This window comes from Hakea prostrata, chromosome 11 (genome assembly GCF_041222555.1).
Source record: "Hakea prostrata isolate BN-2017 chromosome 11, UWA_Hpros_2, whole genome shotgun sequence".
NCBI lineage: Eukaryota > Viridiplantae > Streptophyta > Magnoliopsida > Proteales > Proteaceae > Hakea > Hakea prostrata.
Genome location: NC_142610.1, coordinates 18353630 through 18365767, shown reverse-complemented (window position 1 = coordinate 18365767; position 12138 = coordinate 18353630). Strand labels below are relative to the sequence as shown.

At 39.2% G+C, this 12138-nt stretch overlaps 1 protein-coding gene across 2 annotated transcripts in view; it reads right to left on the bottom strand.

Annotated features, from left to right (window-relative positions):
- Positions 1-21: 21 nt before the first annotated feature.
- The window catches only part of LOC149000554 (myosin-1-like), a 56036-nt gene continuing 43919 nt past the window's right edge, over positions 22-12138 (bottom strand). For both annotated transcript variants that reach the window (XM_089140615.1, XM_089140614.1), the window contains 4 exons: positions 4801-4930; positions 4183-4329; positions 1842-1921; positions 22-1083 (listed from right to left, as the gene is read on the bottom strand). In XM_089140615.1, coding sequence (XP_088996741.1) covers positions 397-1083; positions 1842-1921; positions 4183-4329; positions 4801-4930 — 1044 coding nt within the window. In that variant the 3' untranslated portion in view covers positions 22-396. The remainder of the gene's footprint in view (positions 1084-1841; positions 1922-4182; positions 4330-4800; positions 4931-12138) is intronic.

Below are 12138 nucleotides of genomic sequence, written 5' to 3'. Positions count from 1 at the left end.
GTTAGTAGGAAAAACTACAAGTCTGGACAAACAATTTCAAGAGGTATATTTCAAAATAGAAGATTCAAAGCAACATGGAGTATTCATCTCCAATAAACCTATGGATGACATTCATTTAAAAACCAGGTCTTGCTGCAGCTTAAGATCCTGGAAAAGATAAAAGAAGATGAAGAGATCTTCATTCATTTGCGTGGCAGAATCTGTTTCCCTAAACATAAGAAAACTAGCACCAACTCGAGGCATTTACAATACAAACTAGGAACGAATGCAACTGAAAGTACCCCTTCCCTTTAACTGAAACAACAAATATATCGACATACTTATCTTTCTCAATCAATTCAAAGACAAGCAATTAAGACATTTTTATCACTAAATCATTCCTCGGAACAATTATAATTAACTAAACCTTGAGCTGTTTCTCCTTTCCCACCACTTCTTCTTTGTATTCTCAACACTCCCTCTATCACTTCCAAATCTCTGTAGAATCGCTTTTGTCTCCCTTAATCTTGATGCATAATCTTTCTTCCAGTATTCAAATGATTGCTTTAACTTCTTTAACTCTTGGTCTGGGTTTATACTGGCCTCTGCCTGTCCTGACTTCACTTCCACTAAGAACTGGGCATCATCACTAAATACCTGGGTCCTCTGCTCAAATTCTTCGGCCAGTCGATTGATAACACTAAAGCCAGCACTCATTTCTCTTTCTAATCCATATGAACCAGATCTCAGCCCATTGCTCTCTTGGGCCCTGTTATTGTCGCTTTCAAGTTCTGAACTGTAATCTCTGTCATCAGTCACATTGCCTGAGGCATCAGACAATATTGCAACATCATCAACTGCAAGGCTCTTCTTTGCAACGGATAGACTGGACTGTAGGGAACTCATTTGTTTCTGCCATACTTCTTCCATTGACTTCATCTTTACCTCATAGTGAGACCAACGACCCTCGTACTGCAGAAGCCGTTGGTGGAGGATGTCATTTTCTTCTTCCTTTTCTCTCAGAGAAGCCTCAGCTTTTAAAACTCTATGCTGTAGCTCTGCAAGGTCTGATGCCTTCACCGGTACATCATCTGCTTCAGATGTCTATTTGGACATTCAAGCCAATTTAACATCATAAATGTGGAAATAGAAAGGAAAAAGATGATTTGCCAAAGAGAAACTAATAAAAGATGAAGGTTAAATAGGGATCACAAGGTGAAGTAGCACAATGAGACAGTACATTCATAAACTCATCCATGGCGCTAGGCTAAAATAACCTTTTTTTTTCAAGCCATAAAGTCTAGAACACTACTTTTTCAAGCCTGCAGATGATTCTACCATGCAATTCAACCATGGAATAGTCAAACAATTTTTGACTACCACTAGACCCAAATGGTTTGATGGAGAACAAATACTGCACAGGTGAAGAACGGTAATGTGTCATGTATCTGAAACAAAAAATGGGACCAAATTTCATGCGTTCCTGCTTGATTATTTCTCATCAAACAAGCAGCAAGAAGGTGAAATATGCATAGTTCTAGTTAACCATATTGGATGTTCAAGAGAGGAGATAAATGGAAAGATTAGGCAAGATCAGGCTGGATTGTCATAGTCCAGTCCCATGTCCAGCACTGAGTTTTAAATCCTTGGTTTGAAATCACACCAGAAGAAATGGACCCAAACTTAAGTTTCAAGTTATGTTGAAAAAATGATCAGAAGCAATCAACAGACAAGTGTACTAAAAGCATAGCTCTCTTTTGGAACTTTCATTTTCCTTAAAGAACAAGGGGTGAAGAACATGTCTGAGCATCACGAGAAAGCCAGCGAGAGAAAGTACATTGTAAAAATCAGACATAGAATACCTTAGTGCCTTCAAATTTCTTGGTGGAGTTTGTTAAACTCACATCTCCAGAACACATTCTGACAAGGTAGCCTCGGATAACTGCAAAAAATGTATATGAGGCATCAAGATGCGTACATTTTTTATAACCATTTGCAAAAAGCAAACAAGATATATGCATTCAGTTAACATCTTAAAAAGCTCTTTGGAGTGCCCAGCATAGTGCATGTACTATATGTATGGCTATCAAAATTATATGGTACGGGCATTCCCAAGTCTCAACTGCAGATCAAGGAAGCTTAGCCCTGGCCTGTGGGTTGGAGACATGTGGGATCATAGACTTACTATTAGCTTCTCATTGAAGTATAATAGTAAAAGAATTTTCACTCATTGATATTACGTGGCAGTGATGCACCCTGTTCAACCATAAGGGTGCTGCAGGTATCTTTTCTTTGGCTAGGGAGGTGTACAGTTTGTGGAGCCAGAGGACCAGCAGCCTGCAGTTAAAGATTGCCCGAGGGACCAGTTGCTCCAGCTGGAGCGCCAAAGTACTGGAGGCAAAACTGTCTGGGGAGCTTAACGAGGTAAATGGCTGAGTATTTGATTGCATCAGGCATGGAGACTTCAACCAAGAAGAAGGCTGCAGATGTGACAAGGCTGAGGCATGCGAGAGGGGAGCCAATAGTCCATGAGGAACCAAGGACCAATGGTTTCCCACTTACAAAGTGTCATAGGTGCAGGATTGATCAATGGAACCTTCTTGAGAACTGGAATGAGGGTTGAGGTTGACTAGGAGGAATCTGGCCACTGGCTATTCTCTGAGGCAGTGGGGGTAGTGGCAACTCTTTTCCAACACATATGGGATCCCAGGAGGATCCGGGGAGGCAGGAGGTTCCAGTTACAGGGTGATGGTTGACAAGTGATGAGAGCTAGAAGGGATTTAGTCCATGTAGCCATCAGCAGATACAGTAAGGGCTCATCATGTCATACTGAGATGCGCACTAAGGTTATCTAAGGCGATGTTAGAGTGAAACCAGCATAGACAGTAGTTGATGGCTTCTGGCAGATGCACTGCAGAAGTTTTGCCAGAGTAGGTCTAGAATGGTGACCTAAGGTTTTGCAGTGGATGTAACGCGCATGAAGCCAATCTCATTCAATGGATTGCTTAAAGCTAAACCCATCATCTTTGACAATGGAAACGAACAGGTAGTCCATTTCTTGCTGTGCACATTGAGGTCAGCTGATAGCCAATAATGGCAAGGCAACCAGAGCTCCAATAATGGAGAGGAAAGCTAGGTATAGCAACACACAACAAACAGAGCTGAAGTTGACCTTGTGTGGTTGGGGGTAAGGGTCCTACTGGTGAAGAAAGGTAAGTTTGTTACTCACGAATCAAGGGTCCACCATCGTGGGTAGGAGTTTTAGTACCTTCACATTGGAACTTGAAGATGTGAACTCCAATGTTGAGCAGGTATTTAAATATAGAAATTTGGGTTTCCATTGTTCAGGAAGTGATGAGTTCACAACATTAAAGGAGAGTTTGAGGCCAAAGATGGGGCTGACTAAGTAAGATGCCCATTCGTCAATTTCTGGTGTCAGCAGATATTGGGGGCAGAGAGCAACTACAGAGTCACCTTAGAGAGAGGCTTTGACAGGGAGAAGAGAAGAGAGGACCAATGCTTGGGGCCTGATGAAGAGGTCAGCGATAGGGAGATGGGAAGGGTTGGAAGGGGAAAAGGGGTGTGGGAAGAGCTCATCCTTCTAACTTCTTATCCTTTCTTTTCTATTGTTATGAGTGTGCATAGAGTATTAGGTTTCATTTTTTTAGTTGTTGAATAATAAATAATAATGATAAATAAATTACCAAGTATGTGTTTCCTGGAAAATTTGTCAATGTCACATAGGTAAAGTTGTATAACCTTTCAGAAAAGTATACATGAATTCTGTAAAGATAGTCAAATAAATCTTACCAATGCAAATCAACTACAGTTCGACCCAACCTTATCCCTACTAGATTGAGTTGGATCCGTGGAAGTCAGTTTGATAAAACTTTTTGCAATCAAATTTTTGTCTAGTTATTAGAAGTTTAAGTGTTCCACTACCTCTACGCACAACGCATATACAATAGCTAATTCTAGGAAAATTTTCCATTATAATATAAAAAGATAGGTAATTAACATGATAAATTAGATATTATCACCAGACAATAATGGTCCAGGAATAATGTTTAAAGTTATGTATCATGTAAAACCAACACATTCTAGAATCCAAAACAAGGGGTATTACAGGTTTTAATAATTGTTAAGACTGCTCTGAAACCATGACAGCTACTGGAAATCCCCCGAATCTAGGAAGAACCTCACCTGACTGTATCATCACTGATGCCCCAAGAATGGTCGTGAATTTTTTCCTGACAACTTTGCATTTTAACTGCTTTTGTATAACCACAGCAGCTCTATGCCTTTTTATTAAGGTTGCATACTCCTTTCTGGTATTCTCAGCACGAACGACTGTAAAGTTATAGCTGGATGTTATTATAAAAAAAAATAAAGAAATCAAAAGTTTCAAATTTCCATTTAATAGATCATTCATGGGTCTGGAGCCCCCATAACTGGTCACATTTTCCATGATGGGAGGATGAGGGTACACTTTTTTGTGGTTTCCAAAATTCCATGCAAGAGATTAGCTTGAGGGGGAAAAAAAGATTTATCATTGACAGCAATGAGGATTAAATTAAGCTTCAAAATTTTTCCAGAAGGTAATATTGAGATCAGATGGTTAAACTCATTCAGTCAAACATATCTTTTTAAATGTTCAACTATAAGTTGACACCCTTGATACATAAATCTTGGGCCTCTAAACATGTGACGGATGGGATGTTAAGTACAAAGACCTGCATCAGGTCCTTAGCCCCAGACATGATATTTTTCTTCACATTTAATAGTCATTAGAGTTTAAGAAAAAGGATGAGAAACACAAACATGACTGCAGTGTGGTGATTCCTCCTCTGATCTCCTTAACATATGAGCGAGCCTTGTGACCTCTGAAGCAGCTCTGGACCCGTAAAATTCCATGGAGAGTATGATTTCTAGTATCCTCAAGCACACCAATCTACAACATAAGGTACACAAGTAATGAATTGGTTATGATTAATGAAAGAAGTTCTTTATTTATTTATTTTTCGGGGGGGGGGGGGGTGAGGAACAGAATGTGAACATTTTTCTTAATTATGGTACAACCGTAAGAGTAGCAAAAGCTACATTCAAGAATCTGTGGTTCTTAGATAAGGCAGACAAAAGTAGCAGAAAGAAGATATTTTTGTAACACTTCTGATGACTTGACGACAGAAATAGAAATTTACAGGGTATGTATGACATTTTATCAGTCAAGCGGGGTCCATGGAACTCAATACAACGAAATCTCTGCCTCATCCCAACCGCCAAGAGTTGCAGCAGTTGGTGCACAAGTTGCACAAGTTTCTATTTTGGAGAAACAGTCTTGACACACAAGCTCTCTCCCTCTTCTCTTCTTCTTCAGTCTTCTTCTACTCTTCTTCTTCTTTTTGAATTTCCTTTCAGTCCCTAGGCTGATTACAGGTGCTGAAATTCTAACATGGTATTAGCCAGGTTAATATCCTAAAGACACCCTGTTCTCTAACCTTTGCTTCGTTTCATTTATGAAGCATTCTTTACTTACCTATTACTGATACAGAAGACCCAGAGGATGTGGCATTGTTTATGCCATTATTTGCTCTAGTGCAAGATCTTCTACAGCCCCAATTTTGTTCGTCATCAATATAGCCGATTGCATTCATTATTGGATAGTTCGTTCGACATGAGGACTTAAAGTTTTTTTTCTAAGTTGATATTAATTATCTCCTAGGTGAAGTTCTCTCAGTGTTTATTAGTATTGCTATTGCTATACGGTTTAAGACTGATGTTGTTTTTCAAGTTTATTCTTATTGTTCAATATGGAGTTTTCTTTGTGCACAGGGGCGGACCTATGTAGGGCCGAGGGGGGCCATGCCCCCCCCCCGGATTTTAATTATTTTTATATAAATTCCCTTAATTCCTTTGTTTTTTCCACTTTTTTCTCTTCCTATATGTGAAATGTCGCTATCTCGCCCCCCCCCAATATTGAGAATAATTTTTAAAGGTAAAATAACGGGCACATATGTCATTCCTAATTAAAAACTAATTCCTCAATCCCTATTTATTCTCCCCACTATTCTCTCTTATCTTTTCTTCCTATTTATTCTCTTCAGTTTCTATAAACCTGGTTAAAGGAAATCTTTGAAAAAACATCTTATTAGGTATTCAAAAATCAAAATTCAAAATGTCATTCATAATTAGAAAGTAACTCTTCAATCCCTATTTATTCTCTTCTACATCCTCTCTCCTCTTTTCTTCTTTTTTATTTTCTTCCTTTTCTTTCATTCTATTTATTCTCTTCGCTTTTTATAAGCGTGGGTTAAGAAAATTTGGAAAAAAAATCTACTCCACAATTAGGTACTCTTTTTCTTTCTCAATTTATTTATCGTTTCTCTTTTTCTCCTTTTTTTTTTTCTTCTTTTTATTTGATTTTATATTCTATGTTTCTTTATTTCTTCTGCAATTTTTTTTATTTAATTTTGAATTGTGAATAGAATATCTATAGTTAGTAGGTAATTAATTGCCATTGGTTTGTATCTCTTACCTGAAAAAAAATTTGGTTTACATCTCCTACCAAATAAAATATTGGCTTGCATCTAACTTTTTAGGGTTGAAGTCATGTGTATATATTTTTTCTATATTGTTGCTTTAATTTTACCTATATTTTGTCGGAAAAAAAATATCATTATTAATAATTTACCCTTTTTTTTTCAAATATGTGTGGGCCCCACAAATATATGTGGGTCTATTCTTTAATATCATAAAATAATTTAGAAGTGGGACCTCAACTGAATCTTATAAGGGCCCACATAATATGTGTGACAAAAAAGCATTAGTGCTTCCCTAACGGGAAGGTTATCTGGCTTTTGTTCTTCGCCCCCCCCCCAATATTTCATCCTGGGTCCGCCCCTATTTGTGCATATTCTAGCTTGAGGGGGAATGTGGAGAATTGCAGCGGCCTTAGTGCACAAGTTGCACAACTGTCTATTTTGGGGAAGTCTTTATTTTGGAGAAGCATTCTTAACGCACAAGCTCTCTCCACCTCTTCTCTTTTTCTCCTCATTCTTCTTCAATCTTCTTCTACTCCTCTTCTATTCTTCTTCTTCTTTCTGAATTTCCTTATAGTCCCTAGGCTGATTACATGTGCTAAAATTCTAACATGGTATTAGAGCTGGTTTAATCAGCCCAGGGACTGCTGCTTCTCTCTCAATATTCTTTGTTTCTTTCTTTCTACCTGGTGCACAGCCACCCCTTGCTTCACGATCATATATTAGATATTTCTTCATAATTCATGAAGTGATCTACGTACCTACTATTGCCACTGCAGCAAAATTCAGACTTCAGTTAAGTTTTTTGAACACAGGAGGACCTGTTAACCTGCTACAGCTCTTCACCAGCCAGAACATCTATTTTGCTTCTCTGGACTGCATCTATTGCCTAGACGAAATTTGTTTCATGGATTTCTTCAACTGCTACTGCTGATGCCATAATTGATTCTGCTGCAGGATATACTACTGGTTCCCTAGTTTTATTGAATTTTTATGTGCTGAAATATTCTGTTGATGCTGTATTGCCTTCCTATTTCTTCCATTTCTGGTTTCAAGTAGTTGCAGTTGGTTTTTTCATCAGATGAAGCTATTTTGTTTAAGGAAGAGTTCTCCATATTAGATGCAAACTACTATGCAAGTTTGATCTCTTATTGATGGGATCTTGATTGGATATTGTTTGGCTGCTGTTTCGTTATCCATTTACCAGAATCAACTTCAGATTCTTATCTTCTGGTAAATAGAAAACATACTACTTCCACCAATTTTTATTGCTACTGCTATCTGTTGGATTCTACTAGGAGTACAATTAGAGTTTGTATAAGAGTTAAATTAGAGTTTGTATTCATGTAAAATCCTATTCCTTGTAATAGTGTACTTTCCACCTAATTATAAATAGAGGGCTTGAAATCATTGATCAATCAGCCATTCTACCAATATTGTGTTTCTTAACTATCACCCTTATAAAGTGATTTGCATTTACTACTACAACTACTAAAGACCTAGGAATTTTGTTACGACTTCAGATCTAGATCTTATGGAATTTTGACGAAGATTCATGTGTAAGACAACAAAATTTGTAGAAATACAAAATTTGTGATGACAATGTCGTCTACATAAACAATGAGAAGTGTGATGTTTGTACCTGACTTCTTGACAAATAGTGTATGATCAGTATTGCTTTGCTTGTACCCAATAGAAGTCATTGCCTTCAGAAGGCATCCAAACCAGCATCTAGGAGACTATTTTAACCCATAAATTGACTTCTTCAACCGACAGACTTTCCCTGCAGTATTGTCATCAGAGAAACCATGTGGGATTTCCATATAGACCTCTTCTGCTAACTCCCCATGTAAGAAGGCATTCTTTACGTCTAGTTGGAGCAAGTTCCAGTGTTTGTTCACAGCTCCAAACAACAGAACTCTGACAGTATTTAGTTTCGCAACAAGGGCAAAGGTCTCCTGATAATCAATCCCATAGGTCTAGGTAAACCCCTTTGCAACTAGTCTAACTTTCAACTTGTTGACTGATCCATCCATATTTTGTTTAACCACAAATACCCATTTGCAGCCCATTGGTTTTTTTTTCTAGAGGAAGTGTAACCAACTCCCAAGTGTCATTTTTCTTCATTGCCTGCATTTTTTCTACCATAGCTGCCTTCCATCTCTTATCAGCATAGGCTTCCTACCAACTTTTAGGAACAGATACAGATGATAGAGAGGATATAAAAGCACGGTAGGAGTCAGACAAAGAGTTATAAGAAACATATTTAGCTATGGGATGTTGAGTGCAAGATCTGACCCCTTTTCTAACAGCAATAGGAAGATCAGAAGAAGATATCTCAATAGAATATGATTCTGGAGCAGGAGACTGAAGTGGTAACATATCACCTTTCTCCACCTGCTTTAGCCGGTTGTATTTTTTCCTCTGATAAGTTTGCACCTCTTTATTATGGTCAATTTGGTTTTGAAAGACCCCAACAGTGTGTCTCATAGGAGTGGTCTCCCCCTGGCTAGGTTCTTCACATGGTTCAGAAATCGAAGGGGGAGGATTAGAGTCCTCGGAGTATCTTGGCCGAAGTCTCCCCCGGTCGGAAACTCTTCCGGGGACTCTTAAGTTGTGTTGGTGTGTGATAGGAAGATCTAGAGTCGGAAAGAACACCTCTCCTCTAGGACTCTCCCCCTGGAGAGGTGTATAGTAAGGGCAAAACTCATGAAAAAGTACATCCATGGATACAATGGTTTTCCTGGAGGGAGGATGATAACATTTGTACCCTTTCTGAGTAACAGAATACCCCCAAAATATGCAGGCCGCGGGGAGCCAGCTTACTCTAGTGGGCTATGATTCTGGCATCACACACGCATCCAAAAACCTTTGGGGGAATAACAAAAGAAGAGGCTCCCTGAAGAATCTCATTAGGACATTTAAAACCAAGTATCCTACTGGGCATCCTATTCATAAGGTAAGAAGCAGTGAGTATAGCATCACTCCAGTACTGGTCAGGTACATTCATAGCAATCATAATAGAACGGGCTATCTATAAGAGATGCCGATTCTTCCTTTCGGCCACCCCATTTTAGGCAGCCGTATCAACGCAACTGGTTTGATGTATTATGCCAGAGTCAGAGAGATATCTTGGAAATTCACCATCAATATACTCTGTGCCATTGTCACTGCGAAGGATCTTCACAGCATAGTTGTCACGGCGACGAGGCGATGTGAGGCGGTTTTGGCTAGTTGGAGCGATGAGTCGACGAGGCGCCCTCCGAGGCGCTTTTGAGGCGGTCGAGGCGTTTTATATTATATATAATAAAAAAACCATTTAGCCTACCTCAACCGACTTTTGGGTTTTAAAATTGTAATTTATTTTATTCCAAATCAAAGGTAAAAAATAATTTGAAAAGTAGATTCCAATCGAAAAGAATCTAAGGGGTGAATGGTTATATAGGTATTACATATTATCATTTGTAACATTAAATTAATTAAAAAAGAAAAAGAAAAAACGAGATTAAAATCTCGATATCGAGCCCTAACCCCTAACCCCTAACCTCTTGCCTCTCGCCTCTCTGCTACTCTCCATGACTCCATCTGCTACTCTCTTCGTCTCCGACTCCAACACCGACCACCAGTGACACCGGAGACACCAATGACACCGGAAACAGCCAGCGTCATCACCGGCGACAGCCAGCGTCACCGGCAACAACCATCTGGAGATTTTGGACTCTGATTTTTGTTTTTCATCAACCAAAACTCTACCATATCTCAGTTGCAGGCTTGCAGCGGCCAACCTCCGGTGGCAACAACCTCCAGAGCAACAGCGTGCCATCGTGCGACTCTCTTTCTTCTTCTTTCTTCTGCAACAGATCATTATTTTTTTCCCAAATTCATTTTGTTCACCGTGCGACCCATTGTTGCGGTTGCAGGCTTGCAGCGAGTTAGTGACCAAGTTGCAGCAGCTTCCGGTCACTCTGGTCACCATCTCAGGCGACGGTAAGTCGCCGGAACGTCGCCGGAATGCTTTTTTTTTTTCCCCCTTATGCAACTGATCATTAATTTTTTTTTTACCGCCTTATTGACTTTGCCTGAGGCGAGTGTCGCCACAAGCCCTTCATTTCCGCCAGGACGCCTTGACAACTATGCTTCACAGTGGCATTGAACTGAGTTTTAATTAAATTATGAAAATCACAAAACATCGGAAAACTTCATTTTTTTGTTTTAAAAGATAAATCCATGTAGAACGAGAGTGAAAATCAATAAAAGTAACAAAGTACCTATGGCCAATGAAAGACACACGTCAGCAGGGACCCCACACATCAGTATGAATTAACAGAAAATGAATAGTTTTTCTATTATGAAGAGAAGGTAAATAAGTAGAACGAGTCTACTTCGCAAAAATGCAGGCTTCACAAAAAAAATCATCCTCATTACAAGAAGAAACTAAATCAGGAAATATTTTCTTAAGAGTTCTTAGAGGGGGGTGACCTAGCCTACGGTGCCATTGATTAAGGTCTGATATTACCTAATGGACCTGATTAGAAGATGTAGTCAGAGCAAAAGTGGATCCTTCAATCGGCTCGAGCAAATAAAGTCCATTGTCTAGTTTACCACGTCCAATCTCCTTCCCCGTGACCAGATCTTGGAAGACACAGTACGATGGGAAAAATGTCACTTTACAATTCAAGTCATGTGTAAGACTACTAATAGAGAGCAAGTTAGTAGAGAAAGAGGGAACATATAAAACTTTAGACAAAGAAAGGGATGGAGAATGTTGAATGGTCCCTATTCCAGCAATGGAAGAATAGGAGCCATCAGCAATTCAAACTTTATCCTTTCCAGAAGTTGGAGAATATTGTAAGAAAAAAGAGGATAAACCTGTCATATGATCTGTGGCTCCTGTATTAATAATCCAAGGAGTAAAACTAAAGAAACTTGGAAGCTTGTAAAAGTTTTACCTGAAGTAACAAGGTAGGAGTTGGTTTGATTAGTAGAGGAAGCAGTGGTAGAGGCTGTACCGGCAGTAGAAGATTGCAGAATACGTCGCAGAGTAGCTAACTCCTCCTGTGAGAGACCAACATCTGCAGAGGGTGTTGTGGAAACTGTCTCAAAAATATGAGCTTTCGGTTTTCCTTTTTTTTGTGCTCTTTTTTGCTCAAAATCAACAGGCTTCCCATGGAGTTTCCAACAATTGGCCTTGGTATGATATGGTTTATGACAGTGCTCACACTTGACAATCTCCTTAGCCGGATCAGATTTAGTGTGAACAGACTGTAAAGCTGATTTTTCCACAATAGGAGTATGAAGCATGGCTAATCGACGACTTTCCTCACACTAAACAAGAGCATAAGACTGTTCTAGTGTAGGAGAGGGAGAACGACTTAAGACTTGCACTCTGATCTGATCATACTCCACGTTTAAACCTGCCAAAAAGTCATATACTCAAATCTTATCAATGTGCTTCTTATACATCGCCACATCATCTGGATTAGTGGGGTGATAATCCCCATAATGATCCAACTCTTGCCAAAGAGATCGCAACTCAGCATAATAGTGGGCCACAGTCAGTTCCTTTTGGGTAGTCCCATGAAGCTTCTTTCATAGCTCATAAACCTGTGCATCATTCCCC